This window comes from Apodemus sylvaticus, chromosome 9 (genome assembly GCF_947179515.1).
Source record: "Apodemus sylvaticus chromosome 9, mApoSyl1.1, whole genome shotgun sequence".
Taxonomy (NCBI): Eukaryota; Metazoa; Chordata; class Mammalia; order Rodentia; family Muridae; genus Apodemus; species Apodemus sylvaticus.
Window position 1 is genome coordinate 53,218,977 of NC_067480.1, and position 20,610 is coordinate 53,239,586.

Here is a 20,610-nt window from a genome sequence, read left to right on the forward strand (position 1 = left end):
TTTAGGATGAGGTTTGCAGTGCAGGCAGGGAATGCAGCGTGTTTTCTTTGGACCTTCCTCGAAGGCATGTCACAGGATCTGTGTGGCTCCACAGGTGACCGGAAGGAGCTGTGTGCATGGGGCTCGGTGTTCCCACGGTTCTTGGTCTCCACTCAGAACTTTTATAGTGTCTGAAATTTTTATTCTCCTTTTGATTGTAAAAAGAATTTTTGTTTGTTTTTTTTTTTTCCAGACAGGGTTTCTCTGTATAGCCCTGGCTGTCATGGAACTCACTCTGTAGACCAGGCTGGCCTCGAACTCAGAGATCCGCCTGCCTCTGCCTCCCAGAGTGCTGGGATTACAGGTGTGCGCCACCACTGCCCAGCTAAGAAATTTTTTAAAAATCTACTTAACATTAAATTTTGTATCCTTAGCGACTACAAGACACTCCAGGCAATCTCCCTGCAGACTACAAAGAAGAACAAACAGAAAGCAGCTGTCTTACCACAAACCTCAATAGGTAAGTGCTGTGGTGTTCTGGACACCATCCTATGACACACAAGGAAGCAGTCATTGGCTTTCTCCTCTCCGGCTCAGTGAATGTTTATACTATGTCAGTTTTCCAAACAACACAAACATCTGCTATTAACATGGTAGGCACAGGAGATGCCAGAAGTACCGGTCAGCTGTGGCGACAACCCCAGACTCTGGCATGGGGAAGAATGCTCCCACACGAGCCTGGTCGCTGGCTCTGCCCGTTTTTTTCTGCGGCTTCACTCCTGTCTTAAGCAAACTGGCTAAGACAGCAACAACTCTGACGCCTGCCCTGCCCGCAGTGACAGACTCTTAGGTAGAGGATGATCCCAAGCCTGGTCTGGGAGATCCAAGCTCCATGTCTGTATGTATAGATTAAACTTGCTTTAGTCTTAAGTTGACATTAAAATGATGAATGAAGCTACGTTGTCTTAAAATGTCCTACAGGGATGGGGGAGCTGGAGAGATGGAGAGCACTGACTGCAGTCGAGAGTCCAGAGTGCAGTTCCAGCAGCCACAGGGCGGCTCACAGCCATCTGTAATGGGCTCCGATGCCCTCTTCTGGTGTCTGAAGACAGCTACAGTGTACTCATAAAATAAAACCGTGGTTTTTTTTTTTTTTTTTTTTTTTTTAGAAAATCTGATTTTTTTTAAAAAAAAAGATTGATTTATTTATTAAATGTAAGTACAGTGTAACTGTCTTCAGACACACCAGAAGAGGGCATCAGACCTCTTTATGGACGGTTGTGAGCCACCATGTGGGTGCTGGGATTTGTACTCACAACATTCGGAAGAGCAGTCTTAGCTCTTACCCGCTGAGCCATCTCTCCAGCCCAATAAATAAGTTTTAAAAATATTTTAAAAATTATATATGTATACTATCATTGGAAATTTTATCCCAATCCTAAGTCTATTTACTCTGTAAGGGTTTGTACTTATTTTTTAAAATGATACTGTATTGGCCTTTAGGTGTCTTTAAAGAAATATTAAAATAGCCTTCAATACTGAAAATTATGAAGTCACGCCCAGGAATAACGGTTCAATCTCTGTTCAGTTTCTGTATCCCACTCTTTATTGTATGGGAGTTCTAAGTCACCATATTAGATGAATCCTATAAATATCTACAGTTGCCATATTAGATGGATACTATACATTTCTAAATTACCATATTAGATGGATACTATAAATATCTACAATTACCATTGGCTGGGGACATTATAGGCTAGTCTGTCTTGCCTTCTTTGGCAAATATCACCTATATCAGTTATTATGTGTTAAGTAAGTGCCACCCCTACCCTACAGTATATGAAAATGAAATGCCAAACTCTATGGTCTAAGAGTTACAGGGCCAGGAGCACTGAGCCATCATGTTTGTGTAGTGTTCCAGCTTTTAAACTTTAAATAAGAAATTTGGTTTATTTGCATAAAATTATGAGATATCTTAGGGATGAATCCAAGACTAAACATGAAATTCATTTCGGTTTTCTTCTATATTTTTAACTGATTAGAATAATTTTAATAAAAAAATTTTAAAAAGCCCTAAAGCCTTTGGGTGATACTCTAAACCCTAGTGAAAGACAGGAAGAGTATTATTAGTTACACAGCCAAGAGCCCAAACTCCAGACACTTCCTCATAGGTCTGCACTGTGTCCCCTTCTGTTAGAAGTCCTTGCAGAAAGGAAGACATAGGCACAGAGGAAAGGAGCTGGTGTGAGTCCCGTGTGCCTTATGTTTGTGGCCTATGGAGATACTTCTCTAAATAGTATGTATATAAAAATAAGTCTTATTATGATAAAGAAGTTCTTATTTATGATAAAGAATTTCTGAATTTCAGATTTCCAAATTTGGAATATTCAACCTTGTATTTGGTCTACCATCCTGACATAGCCTCTTAGTGTTTACAGAAATAAGGAGTCAAAAACAGGAGCTAAGCGGCGGTGTTGCATGCCTTTAGTCCCAGCACTCAGGGGCAGGGGCAGGCAGATTCATTTTTGAGTTCAGTTCCAGAACAGCCAGCACAGAGCAACCTTGTCCTCAAAACAAAACAAAACAAAACAAAACAAAACTAACAACAACTAAAAGAAAATAAAAAATAAGGGATTTTATAGTCTGTGCAGATCTATAGAACTCTGTTACAGATTTGATCTACCAGATAAGTATTTTATGTACCTCCTGAATTAAAATTTTAATTATATGAAACTGGGGGCTATGAACCTTGAATGTGCTTTATCCAAAATCTTTTTACTTTCTGGTTTTTACTTTAGGGTAGCTTTGTCTGAAGAGGACGAGAGACTTGAGAGAGAACCAGGTAAGATGGTAGATGTATTAAATTGAAATTACCACATTTTTTTTATGTCAAAATGGTTTATCACAGTCATTCAGATGATTTAAATGTTGTAAAAGTTTGGCTTAAATTGCATTTAAAATGTCACTTATTTCCACTTTGTATACCTCAAGTATGTTCCTCCTTAATAGGACTGAGGCCAAACCAAGTTTCTTTTAAGCCACATGTAATTGGGATTTTTAAAAAATACATTCAGTTGGACCGAGGAGATGGCTCAGCAGGTAAGAGCACAGCTGCTCTTCCAGAGGTCCTGAGTTCAATTCCCAACAACCACATGGTGACTCACAACCATCTGTAATGTGGTCTGATGCCTTCTTCTGGTGTGTCTGAAAAGAGCAATGGTTATATACTCATATGCATAAAATAAATATATAAATATTAAAAAACCACATTCACCAGTCACTGACTCTCAACGGAACAATTTAACCCATTTACAAGGTATGGTCTTGCTACTGCTCATCCCTCTCGTGTTTTGAGACTGGGTCTCTCTATGTATATCTGACTGACTGGGATTTGCAGTGTAGACCAGGCTAGCCTCAAACTCACTGATGAGCTGCCTCTTCCTCCTGAGTGCTGGGATTAAAGGTGTGGGCCAACTGGACTTCCCTTGCTGATGCTGCCTTAATACCAACTTTACAGTTCTTCTCTACAGTTTTCCTCGGTGCCTGGGTAGTTTCTCTTCAGTGTGCTTTCAGTCCTTTTTATTTTTGGTGTGTCAACTACAGACATTTGCTTTGTGGATTACCTTAAGGTTCACCAAGAAAACCTACCTATGAGATGCTGTTTTGGTAATCATAACAATTTAACACTGGTCACAAAGAGTGAAAATAAAATGTGAAATTACTAGTTTTGATCTAATCCCTAGGAGCTGGAGAGAGAGCTCAACAGTTAAAGAGTGGTTTATTGCTCTTGCAGAGGACCTGGGTTTGGTTCCCAGCACCTAACATGGCATCTCGCAACTTGATATAACTCCGGGGACCAGACACAGACACACACACACACATATATACATATATATGTATATATGAATAATTTACACATACATAATTTCACTTTATTTTCATTCATTGTGATCATTATTGAGTTATGATTATAAAGTAACATAAATAAGACTTTTTTTATACAATATGTATATATGTATATATGCATATATAAATACATGCTTATGTATAATGTAGACAAAATATTTCATACACACAGATTAAAATTTTAAAATAAAAAATTTAAAACCCTCTACATTTGCAGGACTTTTGCAGTCTAAGCTGGCCTCAAACTGGCTCTGCCACAACCATAGATGCCACTGAACATAAGACCCTTCCTCCACCACCTCTAGAGAGTCGAGATTATAGACTCGTGCCGTCATGCCTGCCTCATGTGGCACTGGGCACTGAGCCCATGGTGTTGATCATGCTCAGGAAGGCATCACCAACTCAGCCGTACCCAGGCCCATTATGAAATTTTTATTGAAAAAGGAAGTGAAAACATTTTATGATAAAATTGAAGATTTACATGGAAAATATTTCTGATAAAATAGAAGTGATATATAGAAAAACACGTTAAAATTGACAATTTTCATGGAAAATTAAAGAGTAAAATGGTAGACATAAAAAACATAGCTAAATTAATTGAAAAAGGAAATAGAAGCATTTTATGATAGAATTGAAGATTTATGTGGAAAATATTTCTGATAAATTGTAGAAAAATATAAAAAACATGTTAAGATTGAAGATTATCATGGAAAATTATGTAGATAAAATGGTAAGCATAAAAATAATTCTAAGTTGATTGAAAGTAGAATTATAAACATTTTCAGGTAAAACTGAAGATTTACATGGAAAATATTACTGATAAAATTCAAGAAATATATAGAAAAACACATTAAAATTGACTATTTCATGGAAAATTATACAGATAAAATAGTAGACATAAAAAACCTTTTTAAATTAATTGAAAGTGGAATTAAAACACATTTTGTGATAAGAGATTTACATGGAAAATATTTCTGATAAAATAGAAGAAATAAATAAACATGTTAAAATTGAAGATTATCATGAAAAATAATGCAGACAAAATGGTAGACATAAAAACATTACTAAATTAATTGAAAGAAGAATTACAGACATTTTCTCATAAAATTGAAGATTTACATGAAAAATATTTCTGTTAGTCTATGTCTTTTATTGTGGAATTCAGTCTATTAATGTTATGAGATATTAAGAAATAGTGATTGTTAGTTCCTGTTATTTTTGATGTTATTTTTATGTTTCTGTGGTCATCTTCTTTTGGGTTTGTTGGAAGATTACTTTCTTGCTTTTTCTAGGGTGTAGTTTCCCTCATGTTGGCATTTTCCATCTATTAGCCTTTGTAGGGCTGGATTTGTGGACATTGTATAAATTTGGTTTTATCATGGAATAGTTTTGTTTCTCCATCTATGGTGATTGAGAGTTTTGCTGGGTATAGTAGCCTGGGCTGGCATTTGCGTTCTCTTAGGGTCTGTATGAGATCTGCACAGGATCTTCTAGCTTTCATCATCTCTGGTGAGAAGTCTGGTGTAATTCTGATAGGTCTGCCTTTATAAGTTACTTGCCCTTTTCCCCTTACTGCTTTTAATATTCTTTCATTGTTTAGTGCATTTGGTGTTGTGATTATTATGTGACGGGAGGAATTTCTGTTCTGGTCCAGTCTGTTTGGAGTTCTGTAGACTTCTTGTATGTTCATGGGCATCTCTTTCTTTAGGTTAGGGAAGTTTTCTTCTATATTTTTGTTGAAGATATTTACTGGCCCATTAAGTTGTAAATCTTTGCTCTTGTCTATATCTATAATCCTTAGGTTTGGTCTTTTCATTGTGTCCTGAATTTCCTGTATGTTTTGGGTTATAAGCTTTTTCATTTTGCATCTTCTTTGACTGTTGAGTCAATGTTTTCTATGGTATCTTCAGCACCTGAGATTCCTTCTTCTATTTCTTGAATTCTGTTGTTGATGCTTGCATCTATGATCCTTATTTCTTTCCAAGGGTTTCTCTCTCCAGAGTTGTCTCCCTTTGTCATTTTCTTCATTGTTTCTACTCACACTTTTAGATCCTGGATGGTTCCTTCACTTGTTTATGTTTTCCTGTAATTCTTTATGGAATTTTTGTGTTTCCTCTTTAAGGGCTTTTTACCTGTTGATCCATGCTATTCTGTATTTCTTTAAGGGAGTTATTTATGTCCTTCTTGAAGTCCTCTATCAGCATCATGAGATGTGATTTTAAATTGAACTGTTGCTTTTCCAGTGTGTTGGGATATCCAGGACTTGCTGTCATGGGAAAACTGGGTTCTGATGTTTCCAAGTAGACTTAGTTTCTGTTGGAAGGGTTCTAATGGTTGCCTTTCGCCATCTGGTTATCTCTGGTGCTAGCTGGTCTTGCTGTCTCTGGCGGAGCTTGTCCCTCCTGTGGGCCTGTAAACCTGTGTCCTTACTCCTGGGAGACCAACTCTCTCCTGGCAGGCTGTGCACAGAAGGCTATGGAGCCTCCTGGCTCACTAGTTCAAATGGGGGCTGGAAGACCCCATTGTAAATTTTTGATGTCTCATTTTATTAATTTATTTTTTCGAGATAGGGTCTCTCTATGCAGACCAGGTTGGCCTACAACTCACGGGGATCTACCTGCTTCTGCCTCCAGAGTGCTGGGATCAAAGGTGTGCAGCTTTGTAGCCTTTGGGTCTCTGTAGATCTCGTTTTGTTGTTGTTTGTGACAGTGTCTCACTATTACATAGCCCTGGCTGTCCTGAGCTTACTCTGTAGACTGACTAACCTTGACTAACCTTGAACTCCCAGAGCTTCATCTGCTTCTGCCTCTCAGGTGCTGGGATTAAAGCTACTTGCGACCACAACTGGCTTTAGCCTTCATTTTTGCTTTGTGTGTGTGTGTGTGTGTGTGTGTGTGTGTGTGTGTGTGTGGTTTTTTGGTATTTTTCAAGACAGGGTTTCTCTGTGTAGCCCTGGCTGTCCTGGAACTCACTCTGGAGACCAGGCTGGCCTCGAACTCAGAAATCCGCCTGCCTCTGTCTCCCAGAGTGCTGGGATTACAGTCGTGTGCCACCATTGCCCGGCCTCATTTTTGCTTTTTAAGAATTTATATTTATTTGTGTGGGAGTCTCTGTATGTGGGTGGATGCATGCAACAGTCCACATGCGGAGGTCAGAGGGCATCTGTGCCCTCCTTCTACCATGTGTCAGGTTGACTGGTTGGGCAGCAAGTGCCATGGCCTGCTGAGGCACCTCGCTGGCTCACTTTACACCTCTCTGCATTACCTTTTTCCAACATAATTACTGTTATGTAGTTACTTTTGCTTTTATTTGTGTTGTTATGTAGGCCATTACTAAAGACACAAAAAGTTAATTGTATCATGTTTACATTAGAGAATTCTAATATTACCTGTGAGTTTTACCCCTTCTGGGTTATGTGTGCAGTTTTCCCCTCTCTTTAGCTTCTCTTCTCTCTGACTATGTCTCTTTCTCTCTTCCTCCCTCCCCCTAAATCTCTTTTCTGAGGCAGGGTTTCTTTTTGTAGCTCTGGCTGTCCTAGAACTCACTCCATAGACTAGGATGGCCTCAGACTCAGAGATCCACCTGCCATTGCCTCCCGAGTGCTGGATTAAAGGTAGGTGCCACCATCAGCCTTGGCATCTCTTGCCATTTAAAGAAGTTTTAGCATTTCTTATAGGACAGGCCTGGTGGAGAGAAATTCCCCCAGCTTTGTCTTTAGTTCTTTGTTTTTTTTTGTTTTGTTTTGTTTTGTTTTGTTTTGTTTTGTTTCGGTTTGGTTTGGTTTTTTTGTTTTTTAAAGACAGCTTTTCTGGGTGTAGTTTTCTTGGCTACCATTTTCCTTGGATACCACGAAGACCTCAGGCTACAATCTCTCCACCTGTAAATGTTCTGTGGTGTAGCCTGCCCCAAGCACAACTGACAGGTTTGTGTGCATTTGCTTTAGCGCTGGAGAGTTTCCTGTGTATCCTACTCTCTTATCAGGGTGCTGGAGTCCCTTGACTTTCCTGGACCCCATAGCCTTCCTTTAGGTTTGGGAAGTCCACACTTACTTGGACTTCTCAAGACCCCCTGGCACTGTAATGGCTAAGTAATTACTCTCTATTACTGTATCACAGTTCTTGGTTTTTCCAGTTCTCATATTTTCTCCTCCAGTTGCCTGTCTTTGAGATGTTTTTCCTTCTTATCTATAGACTGTGTTTTCACATGGAAAGCCTTTGTTTGTGGTTGCTCTTCCAGAAAGTTGGCTTGTAATCTCTGAGCTTGTGGACATTTCTACTAGTTTACCACTAGATGGCTCCCTACATCCAAGTTTGCCTCAGTTTTCCTGTAAAATTGTCCTCTGAACTCAAGTATCATGACTTACATCTGAAATTTCAACACTTACAAGGCTGAGACTGTCTCTGAACTGCCACCAGGCTGTCCTGACCTCAGTATGAGATCTTGTCTCATAAATACTTTCTCTAAAAAAGGTACTTTCCCCAGCCTTTGTTCAGTCTAAAGTTGATGATGTCAGTAAGGACTTGTTGATTCTTCTAAGCCTACCAGGGCCTGGATGGACCCAGACATTCCCTCCACTTTCACTGGCCTGGACTCAGACACCACAGTATTCCCTCTTCCCAGGGTTGTCACATGGAGGCACCAGCCCCAGGCTCTCAGGCAGTAAAATGGCATCTGCTTTCCTTGTTTTCCCCAAGCAGACAGTGGCCTCTGTGTTGTGATGGCTGGCATTGAGGGAGAAATGGTGTGACCTGTGGTGACCAACATTGCAATACTGGGCCTACAGCTGGATCCTACGCCTAAGACCAGCATAGTGGAGGAGGGCAGGGCAGGACCAAAATGCCTGTCATCTGCTAGTGGTGAGCTCACAGTACAAGACTATAGCTCGTTAATACCAGGTAGAATGTAAGTGTACTTACCATCAGCCCAGGTCTAGGGACAGGACCATTAGGACCACCCCAGCCAGTGACCAAATTCCAAACAGTTTTGCTTCTTATTTGCGCAAAGTTGGGAACCGTGGTAGAACTAAGTCACTTTGCCTGAATGTTGCTAAGCTAGGAGGATCCTCCTTTGTGGTCTCCCAGCCACAGAGACCTGTGCATCGTTGAACCTGTCTAGCATGTACAGGTATAGTGTTCACAGTGATGTTGCCCTCCAGAGTGGGGTCTTTACCTGATGTTGCCTTGCAGATCAGGAAGCTCCATCTGCTTCCTGATAGGGTCCTCAGGTCTGCCCATCTCTAGGCCTCACCAAGTGGGCCCCATCCTGAGCTCTAATGTCAAGTTCTGTGCTTACTTACCTGCTGGAAGCTGCATTTATGTCTGGGTGGGAGGGGCTGGTACAGTTACTGGACTATCTGGTTAAGGGCTAGAACATCCTTTGGTGGTGTGAGGGGTAGGGGCTATGGGGCCCTGTCTGGATTTCGCCTAGAGAGACTAATACTAGATTTCAAGCTAAAGCTTGGACTTAATTTATTCCTTCCTGCAGGGCAGGTGTCTTCCTGCCCACTGTGTCGCTTGGAGTTGGGGGAGGCCTGAAGCAAGAAATGCCTTCCTGCCTTCCTCAGTGCACGGTTTCTGTTCTGCACCAGGCGCTGCAGTCTCACCCTGGCTTCCTCAGCTCTCGGGAAGGTAGAGTGTGAGAGTACGAGGAAAGTTGCAAACCAGCCTCATCCCATTGCTTTGGTCACTGCCTTGCTCTCAGTCCCCTCCTATTTCTCGTATCCTGGATTTCTTTAGTTCTCAGGATACTAAGTGACTGAGAGTCTTCGTATTAAATGTGACATTTAGTCAGTTTCACCCAAGGCTTCTAGCTTTTTGCTTTCTTGCCAGTAAAACAATCTTGCCCCATGATTTGCTGAACACTGGATATTGTAAATGTGTCTTAGTAACTTTGGGTGCTGGACCACTTAGTATTTGCTTGATTTTTAGATGGGAAAATTTTTTTAAAGAAATATTTATTTTATTTACATGAGTACACCATAGCTGTCTTCAGACACTCCAGAAGAGGAGGGTATCAGATCTCATTACAGATGGTGGTGAGCCACCATGTGGTTGCTGTGAATTGAACTCAGGACCTCTGGAAGAGCAGTCAGTGCCCTTAACCGCTGAGCCATCTCTCCAGCCCCCAATAGGAATTATTTTAGTGGTGCTGTTCTTCATCTCCCCTCTCCTCACCTCAAGGTAGGATGCCTTACAGGGTTCAGACACCCTGTGGTGGCAGCTTTGTCAGAGCTTTGAAATCTTTCTCTGACCACACCCCAGCTGATGGCTCTACTGACTTTAGGAATGCTACAGTACAAATCGTTCCTCAGACCAAACCAGTCAAACTTGGACTCTACTGAGGAATACTCTTCAAAATCAGTAAGTTGTTCTGATCCCAGCCAGTCCCGACCCCAACCCTGTTCTCTCAGGAAAAGAGTAGCTGGCCATGGTTATGACCTATACATCCAGCAAACTTGCCCTTTCCTGGGGCTCGCATCACACCTTCACATCTGAGAAAACCTTCAGGCTTCAGTTTTCTGCACTTGTTTGAGGATGATGTTAGTTCCTCTGGAAAGCTTAGGAATTCTCTCCTGTGTGGTCTGCTGGTCCCTCTTAAGGAAACTGGTGTCGGAGACTGAGCTGGGGCAGGAAGAGGAGAGAAGGGGGAGGGGCAGTGGCATCAGTGGCCCCCTTGCCTTAGAAGCTGAGCCATGGCTCGAAACCACCACCTTATCTGCAGGGCCGAGGACCTGGTCAGTGATGAGGGGACAGAAGCACAGCTCCACTGTCCTCTGCCGCAGTCTGAGGAGACAGACCCCTAAATGTTTTAGGGGCCTCAATTCAGGAAAACCCCAGATTTATGGCTTCAGAAAAGAATTCTAGAACTAGCCAGTATGAAGCAGAGTTGGAGTCTTATTTAAAATATTAAGACGGGCGCTGAAGAGCTGGCTCAGTGGTTGAGAGCACAGGCTGCTCTTCCAGAGGACCCAGGTTTGATCCCCAGCACCCACATGGTGACTCACAGTCATCTGTAACTCCGGTTCCAGGGAATCTGGTTCCATCTGCACACCTCCATGGACACTAATTGTGCTCATTGAGCATGGACATACATGTAGGCAAAATACCTATACACATAAAACTAAATAATAACTAAAGCACAAGACAGGGAGTGGGAGTGGCTCAGTCACCATAATTGCCCAACCATGAGTACTTCAACACCCATGTAAAAAGCTGGATTTGAGAATCAGTGGAATGGCTGGCTCAGCTGGTGGGGGCACTTGCTATCCAGTCTGATGGACTTGATTCATTCCCTAGGAACCACATGGTAGAAGCTCCTACTCCCTAAAGTTGTCCTAAGATCTTCATAAGTGCCGGGCAGTGGTGATGCATGCCTTTAATCCCAGCACTTGGGAGGCAGAGGTGAGCGGATTTCTGAGTTCGAGGCCAGCCTGGTCTACAGAGTAAGTTCCAGGACAGCCAGGGCTACACAGAGAAACCCTGTCTCCAAACAAAACAAAACAAAAAAAAAACAAAAAAACAAAACAACAACAATAAAAAAGATCTTCATAAGCATCCCTCTCCACACACACCAATAAATAAACACTCGGTTTAAAAAAAAAAAAGCTAGCAAACTAGACATGGTGGTGCATGCCTTTAATCTCAGCATCTCTGTGAGTTCAGTCTACAGAGCAGGTTCTGGGACAGCCAGGGCTACACAGAGAAATCCTACTTGGAAAAACAAAAATAAAAACAAAACAACAACAAAAACCAAGAGAAACAACAAAGAATAATAGAAAGAAATTTGTTTTCAACAAGTGAGGCTATAGAGAGGCTCTGCTCCGGGTTGAATTCTAATCTGTAGACCTGCAGCTAGTGTTGGCCAGACTTCTCTGCTCCTCACTGGCGAGTGACTCCAGGAACTCCAGCTGTGTAGATCTCCATCCTCAACAGCTCATAATTCCTTCTCTGTCCTAGCCGACCTCAACTGGGCGGGCTCCGCGTTCATCCAATGAGCAGGGTCTGGCTGGACAATGAAAGCCTCTGCTTGACTCTAGTCTTGGAATGCAGCCTCAAGTACTGTGTGACAATGGCTTCCTGACTCCTGGGAACGTAGCTCCACCCCACCCCAAATGAGACTGGGTGTTTCAGGCTAGGATGGTTATGGAGGAGAAGGCTGTTCTTGGTACATACCTCAGTTACTCCTGAATTCTGGAGCTTTTAAGTAAATGTTTGGATTTTTTTTTTCATATCCTGAATAGTCTAGGGGCTTTTATTAGCTACACTGGGGGTGAGATCCTGTGAAGATTCTGTTACTTTTATTGATAAAGTAGTTGTTGGAGTCTGGGAGTCACCATACAATCACTTAGACGCAGATCTCAAACAGGGCTGGTTTATCAAATGCACACCCCAAAACCGATTGATCAGGGATATGGTCTAGATTCAGAAGCTAGACTTTGATCCTAATCCGAAATCCTATAGAGCTTTTAAGCCTGAGATACACAAACATCTGTGCCAAGTTATTGTACCAATCAGGATTCAGAGAAGGGGACTTCCTTAGGAACATGTCTTTGTTATACATTTAACCTGTTCCCAGGTTATTCAACTGTGTGGGACATCTTGCCTAGCCTAGTATTCATATCCCAACTTGCCAACTAGGACGTCAGTGACCCACATACCTGGTCTCTTTCTGCCAAGTAGGATGTCAGTTTCCAGAGAGGTCTGGGTCCAAGCTTGCTGTGGCAATCTATACAAAGCAGTTCTAACTGGCCTCTGTTGTGATTGGCTTCTAAGAGCAGCAAGGCATAGAACATACTGGAATTTGGGTTAATGTTAGCTCAGGCATGAAGAAGCTTCTAGTAACAGTACATGGGAAAGTTTCCTTGTAACAGTAGTAATAGCATATGAGAAAGCATCCTTCTGGTAGCATAAAATGGCTGGCTAGACAGGCAAGAGTTACCCAGGCCTCAACAGTAGCATGTGTGGGCCACCACTTCACTCTGGCATTTAATTATCCTATGGATTATGAAATATTTTTTATTAGAATGTTTTGGGAAGTCTTCTCCTTTTGGCTAAAATTTATCAGTAAAAGAAGCTTTTTATTTTATTTTGAGAGAAAGAGTAAGAGAGTGAGTGTGTTTCTTTGTCTAGCCCTGGCTGTCCTGGAATTCACTCTGTAGAGCAGGCTGGCCCCAAACTCAGAGATCCACCTGCCTCTGCCTCCTGAATGCTGGAATTAAAGGCGTGTGCCACCATTGCCTAGCTTTTGCTCTTTTAATTTTATTTTTTACACTGTAATCAGAGCATGTTGATCCATGAGCTCACTGCATTTCTATGTGCACGAGTATCCGTTTCTATGATGTCCTGCACACATGGGAAGATGGCGACGGTGTTAGTTCACTGCCTTGCTGCTTGTGTGGGCATCTTCATGCCCTTGTCTGCTCCTCACTGCACTGGCTTGTCTTTCTCCCAGGTCTCTGAGTCTTGTCTCACATAGGCAGTAGTTTATTGGTACTACGAATTCATAACTATTTGTTTAGATACTATATGGCCATTTTGACCTAAATCCTATCTTATTAGACATACTTATAGACTTCTAATTAATATAGTTGTTGTTTTAACAATTAATGCCATAAAGAAAAAAAAAACAGCTTTCCTATGACCTGCTCTCATTTCCTCAAAAGGAAATAAAACCTTCACTCTTTCTGTTCTCAACCAGCCGCTGCAGGAGCCCTGTCCAGAGACTTACGAGAAGGAGATGATTTTGAGAAGGAATTCTCATTTCTGAACAGCCTCCTTAGCCCCACTTCTTCCAGTGCTAGAGAGTTCACGCGGGAGTGCCGGCCTGCCTGTGGGAGCGGGAGCCCCAGCACTGGCCCCGCCTCCCAGGAGCCATCAGTAGGCCCCAGGCCTCTCGCGTCCTCTTCCCAGTTTCTTCCTTCACAACTCTTTGACCTTGGCCTTCATGCTGATGGAGCTTTCAACAGTAAGTGTTGAGACATTTGGGTGTGTGCTTTGTGTTTGCTAAGCAAAAGTATTGTGGCTACTGGCACTAGAATCAAGAGAAATAGACTTTAACGTCAATACTACTAGATAAGATCTGCAGTCATGGCAATCAACTGGAAGAATATCAAATTGATCCGCATTAGAGTTGTCAGCATGTCTGAAACAAGGGGTGTCTACTCGATAACTCACCAAACCCATGTCTTCCCCATTGACTGTTGCAGGGTCTGACTTACAACATTTAATCCACCGAACCATTCCTGTGTCAGGTGATGCCACCACCACCCCAAGCAAAATTTGTTGTATTTTTTTTCTTGCAGGTTCAAAATTAGCAGGAGAGGGAGAAAAGAAGGCAGGAGTGGAAGACACTGGAGCAAATGGGGGTGGGGTGGGGGTGGGGTGGGGGTGGGAGGGGCCAGAGGGTTGTCCTAGACAAAGGGTCACCAGCAGCCCCACTATCCTGTGTCCAGGGCTGCATGTTGGGAATCATTTTGCTCCTGTATCTGTGCTGGTTATCAAATGGAGGCCACCTGGTTCCCACTTCTCTGCACTTAGAGCTCCCTAAGTGGCTCCCTGCATGCCGCACGAGAGTCCAGGAGGTCCTCACCCCAGCTCCTCCTCAGTTCTCTAGGTTATTTTCTAACAGATTCCAGTGTCAGCACTCTGCTTACTGTTTGGGGATACTGAGGGGGATTAAGACAGGGGTTTCTCTGTGTAGCCCTGGCTGTCCTGGAACTCACTCTGTAGAGCAGGCTAGTCTCAGGGAGATCCTCCTGCCTCTGCTTCCCAGGTGCTGGGATTAAAGGTGTGTACCGCCACTCCCAGTCACCATTGCTTCCTCTGCAGTTTTCGTGAGCTCAGGCATGAGTCTGAGTTATGGGCTCCTAATCCAACGTGAACTTCTCTATTGCACACGGATGTGGCGCCCGAGTCCTCCGGGACTCCAGGGCTTTGTCTTCCTGTCTTCCTATCTACAGTTGTAGTAGCTTTGCTTATATGTCTGGGCCTCATCCCCCAGATACTGTTTTCTGAAAAACTCGCATGGCACCCAGCTTCAATTAATGCATTGTGTGTTATAGCAAAACCCTTTTGTTCATATTGTACTAAAGGCATTTGTGAAGTCATTAAATAAACATTAAGGATTTGTTGACTATCTTAAAAGTAAGAATGGACAATATTAGTCCATCATACCTAGCACAGTAAAACCAGTAAACTTTATAACAAATAGGGTAAAGAAGGAAAAAGAGTAATCTGACAAACCAGGAAAACTTGAGTATAGAAATTTGCAGACCCTTCTCAATATTCTTGAATGTAAACGGTCTTCACTCTCCAATTAGAAGGTAAGACTAGGGAGATAGCTCGGTCAGTGGAGTGCTTACTCCCACACAGGAGAACCCAGCTTGGTAGTCTTTCTTGTTTCTCCTCTCTCCTCTTCCCCCCTCCCCTCCCCTCCCTCCCTAAGGCTGGGTTTTCCAGGAGGGCTCAGAACACTCAGATACCTTGCCAGTACCTTCACATCGCCACATCTTCACAAAAAAATTAAAGTGTAAGTCCCTTTTCCCCATTGCATCAATATTCAGTGAAACGCAGAGACTTAGGAAAGAACTACTTTGTCTCATAGTGTGAAGGAGAAAACCAGGCCTCAGTTGTGGTAAATGTGCTGCAGCACTGAACTACCCCAGCTCAGAAGATGCTCAAGTTGCATGACTCCTGTTGGCAAGACTGCCAGGTCCCTAGGAAGTAATCTTAAATTTCTGTGGCATTACAGGTATGTACAGACACTGGCCACCAGACATCCAGCTTTCCTGGTGTAGGGCATTGCTTCAGACTCTTTATATCTGTGGTTTTGGTGACATTCATTTTGCATGACATCAGAGGCCATTCATCCTGCTAGAGTGCCAGCATTTGCCTTGTAAAGATAGATAATCCTCCTGAGGAGAGGAGAGCACATTTGGTTCACACTGGTCTGAGCAGACTTGTTTCTTCCCCATTAGTTTTGTAACTCCTATCCATTTTAAGTTCATATTTTTCTGTGGTTTATACTCATCAATATACTTAATCATTTTGTGCTCAAATTTCTTGAGTGTTTACTTAACAGAAGTCTTTTGGGCAGACTTCTAAATTTTTATGATGCTAATACTTTAGAAGTTTTCAATAAATTCAGCATTATAGAAAAACTGAAAAATAAAGTATCACCATGTATTCTTTGAGAAGGTTTTGCAAAATGTCATCATATTTGGTAAGCATAATTCCTGCAAGCCATGCCTTGTTCTGTAGTCTGTGTTCTGAACTCAGTACTTGATGTGGCAGACAGGGATCTCCCTGTGTAGCCCTGCTGCCTTGCCTTCCTGAGAGCCAGGATTATAGATAAGGCCACATCTTGATCATTAGTAGTTCTTATTATCGTAGTAGTTTCTATTTATTATAGTTATTTATACTATTATTATAGTTGTTGCTGAACTGTAGTTTTTCTCCTTTCCCTCTTCCTTCTTCCCCGTCTTCCTCCGTTCTTCTGTGGATCTGGGAGTGGGGGAACCTAGGGCCTCTGCATGCTGGATACCCTGTTAGCTACACCGCCAGATTACCTGGACGGTAATCTCCTTTTCCTTCTCCCTGTACATTGCTAGTTAGCATTTGACTGCATTTTGGCTCATGGTTTTGGAGTTTTGGTCTATGGTTAGTTGGTCACTGCTCCTGCACATGTGGCCCCACAGTACCTCATGGCAGACACGTTTACCTCCTAGAAGCCAAGAGCCAAAGAGGAGGCAAAGGCTAGGGCCCCAGTGATATATATACCTTCCTTCCATGGGGCCTCACCTATAGGTTGTGTGTGTAGTGCTGGCCTGAACATGCTAAGTGAGTGCCCAGCTACTGGGCTACACCCTTGTCCTCAGCCAGCTCCCAACGGTTCTACCACTTCCCGGTGTGGGATGGCTGAGGACCACACATAGCACGTGGACTTCTGACAGGCACAGAACACAGAAAACAAAGGGACTGTCAGGCATGGTGGTGCAGGCCTTTAGTCTAGCACTTGGGAGGGAGAGGCAGGTGGGGCTTTGTGAATTCAAGACCAGTGTGATCCATATGGTGAGTCTCAATCTCAAACAAAACTAACAAGAATCAAGCAGAGGTTCTGAGAAAGACTGATACACCTGTAGTCTGAGGATGATTTGAAGGAAGAGCAGAGAAAGGGCAGATGTCAGTTCTGGCCATAAAGTAATCCTGGAAAATTTGATAACTTAGAAATTGAATCATTTAGTGTCCCACTTCATTAATCATTAAATGCAAATTGAAACTAATTCAAGACCAGGATGTAGTTCAGAAGTAGAATACTTCTGAAGGTATGGGTTCAACCCATAGCACCCTTAAAATAATATAGAACTGGCAGAAAGCCAGACACAACGGCACATTCTTTAATTCCCAGTCACCAGGATTCAAAGTCTGGAGCAGGATGAGCTAGGCCAGCCTGGGTTACATAGCTAGTTGGAGGCCAACCTAAGCTCTGTAGCAAGACTATGCTTTAGAACAAAGCCAGCAACAACTCAGCCCTGACAAAAGATATTAGAAGTGTAAGAATGCAACATTGTGGAAATGTAAGAATGCAACATTGTGGCTAAATGAGAAAATCCCCATGTTCACAAAAATGCAGCAGGAGGAGAGTCTTGTAGAAAACTAAATTACTATAAAAATTGTTTTTGCACCGGGCAGTGGTGGTGCACACCTTTAATCCCAGCACTTGGGAGGCAGAGGCAGACAGATTTCTGAGTTTGAGGCCAGCCTGGTCTACAGAGTGAGTTTCAGGGCAGCCAGGGCTACACAGAGAAACCCTGTCTCAAAAAACCAAAACCAAACTAAAACAAAAAAAAAAACAAAAAAGTTTTTGCAGTTTCTGCTTCACTAAACATGCATGTACTTATCAGTAAGCATCCATTCCTAACTAGATAGCTGACAAATTCACCTAGATATTAGCAAAATAAATGCAAAAGACTTAGCTTAATACTGCTGCTAACAGCTCGGTTGCCTGGGTGTGGGGACGAGGAACTACCAGAATGATGTCATTTTACCATCCACGCTCATCAGGGAGGGAGGCGTCAGGCATTGCTGCTGCAATGACCAGCCTCGGCATGCATGATCACCAATGACCTGTTTACTCTCACATTATCCTTACGTGGTAAGTTATATGACTGCTACAGATAGGAAGCAGGAGCCCCTGAAGGCAGGTAGGACACCCAGGACACAAAGCTAGCCTTACATGGGTATAGCTGACATGACCTCGGTTCCCAGAACTCCCAGAGCTGGACCCAAGCTCTGTGAGGCCCCTGGCTGCACCCTGATGTCCAGGGCCTCAGGCACTGCTGTGCAGCTGTGGCTCCTCTGGTCTGTAGTCGGTATTAATTTGGGCAAAAAGAGGCTTCCTTGACTCTGCTCTAGTTGGACTGCATTTATTTCTTTGTGAGCTGTGACCCAGCTCATATTCAGTTCTTTGTTCTCAGGCCTCTGCCCTGGTTTCTAAACTTCTTAGTCTTCAGGGATGCACTGGCTAGTCTTATGTCAACTTGATGGATGTTAGAGTCTTCAGAAGGAAGGAAACCTCACTTGAGAACGGCTAGTCTATAGGGAGGGCCCAGCTCACTGTGAGGAGCCATCCTTGGGTTGGTGGTTGTGGGTGCTATAAGAAAGCAAGTTGAGGGCTGGAGAGATGGCTCAGTAGTTAAGAGCACTGACTGTTCTTCCAGAGGTCCTGAGTTCAATTCCCAGCAACCACATGGTGGCTCACAATCTTCTGTTAATATGATATACCCTTTTCTGTTATATCTGAAAATAACTACAGTGTACACAAAATAAATGATTCTTAAAAAGAAAAAAAGAAAAAAGAAAGCAAGTTGAGTAAGCCAGTAAGCAGCACCCCTCCACAGCCTTTGCATCAGCTCCTGCCTCCAGGTTCTTGATGTTTGGGTTCCTGATCTGACTTCCTTCGGTGATAGACTACAATGTGGAACTGTAAGCCAAATAAACTCTTTCCTCCCCAAGTTGCTTTTGGTTATGGTGTCTCATTGCAGCAGTAGTAATCCTAAGATAATGGACTTCCAGTCTTAGGAAATGACCCACTGTTATTGCCATGTGTAATCTGTTAGTCTCAACCCTGAGTATAAACATGTGTCCCTGAATATCTGCTATAGTACAGTGTGCAGCATACAAAAATATACACTCTAGGAGGGAAATGAGAGGGATTGAGACATTGATAATAAAGTAGGTTGAGGCACTGGAGAGGTGGCTCAGGGGTTAAAGAGCACTGGATGCTCCTCCAGGAGACAGAGCTCCCAGCAGCCACATGGCAGCTCACAACTGTCTGTATGTGCAGTTCCAGGGGGGTCTGACACCTTCTGGTCTCCATAGGTACCAGGCACACATGTGATACACAGACATGCATAAACAAAAACAATTTTTTTGTTTAGAAGTGGGATACTAGTGCCTTGTGAACAGTGAGAGTGCATTTTAAAAAAGAACTTGGGTCTGACATTATCAGAATGTTTTGTGTGTGTGCGTGCTTCTTCATTATTCACTTTACATCCAGATCACAGCCCCCTCCCTGTCCCACTCTCACAAATGCCTCCCCCAATATACCCTTCCCTTTTCCTTAGAGAAGGGGAGGTCCCCCATGGGTAGCAAGTGCTCTGGCACATCAAGTCTCAGCAGAACTAAGTGCATCTTCTCCCAACATGGCTAAACAAGGCAGGCCAGCTTGGAGAAGGCGACCCAAAGGCAGGCAAGCCCCATTTCCAATTCTTAGGGCACCCACATGAAGGCCAAGCTGCACATCTACAAATGTGTAGGGGGCCTAGGTCCAGCCCCGCATGCTCTCTGGTTGGTGGTTCAGTCTCTGTGAGCCCATGGGCCCAGGTTAGCTGACTCTGTAGGTCTCTTGTGATGTCCTTTCCCCCACCCTTCCACAAGACTCCCTGAGCTCTGCTAATGTTTGTCTGTGAGTCTCTGCCTGTTTCCATCAGCTGCTGAATGGAGCCTTTCAGGAAAGAGTTATGCTAGGCTCCTGTCTGCAAGCATAGCAGAGTATCATTAATAGTGTCAGGGGTTGGCTCTTTCCCATGGGATGGGTCTCAAGTTGGGCAGTCATGGGTTGGCCATTCCCTCAATCTGCTCCATCTTTATCCCTGAGCACTTGTAGGCAGGGCAAATTTTGGGTGGAAGGTTTTATGGATGAGTTGATATCCCACTTCCTCCGCCGGAAGTCTGGCCCTGCTATAAAATGTCATCAAAATGTCTTGACCGTTTTTGATGTTTAGAATTACCTTTAGAGGGAGCAAATGTTTGTCTCTCTCCTTCCACCATGTATACCCTGGGGAGCAAACCTGTAGTTACCTGCTGAGCCATCTCCACAGCCCGTGTTTGGAAATGTTTTGACAAGCATTGGGCATGATGGTGCATACCTATAATACAAAATTTAGGAGTGAGGCAGAAGGATCACAAACCTGAAGCCAGCCTGAGTTACACAGCGAGACCCTGCCTCAAAAGACAAAAATTAAAGATACAACTGTCAGATGTGTATAATGATAGGGTTAGGAGAGGTTATCCCCCTTTATGGCTAATATTTTTGAAGTATTACTTTTATTTTTTTAAAGATTTATTTATTTAATGCATATGAGTACACTGCAGCTGTGCTGATGGTTGCGAGCCAGCATCTTGCTACTGGGAATTGGAATTCAGGACCTCTCTCTGCTCGCTCCAG

At 43.1% G+C, this 20,610-nt stretch overlaps 1 protein-coding gene across 2 annotated transcripts in view; it reads left to right on the forward strand.

Moving 5' to 3' along the window:
* Ica1l (islet cell autoantigen 1 like) overlaps positions 1–20,610 on the forward strand; it is a 48,415-nt gene that overhangs the window by 25,416 nt on the left and 2,389 nt on the right. The window contains exons 7-10 of one of the 2 annotated variants that reach the window (XM_052193582.1): positions 414–499; positions 2,778–2,821; positions 13,582–13,848; positions 15,328–15,411. In XM_052193582.1, the coding sequence (XP_052049542.1) occupies positions 414–499; positions 2,778–2,821; positions 13,582–13,848; positions 15,328–15,411 (481 nt within the window). The remainder of the gene's footprint in view (positions 1–413; positions 500–2,777; positions 2,822–13,581; positions 13,849–15,327; positions 15,412–20,610) is intronic. The other variant, XM_052193581.1, reaches the window with a different exon arrangement.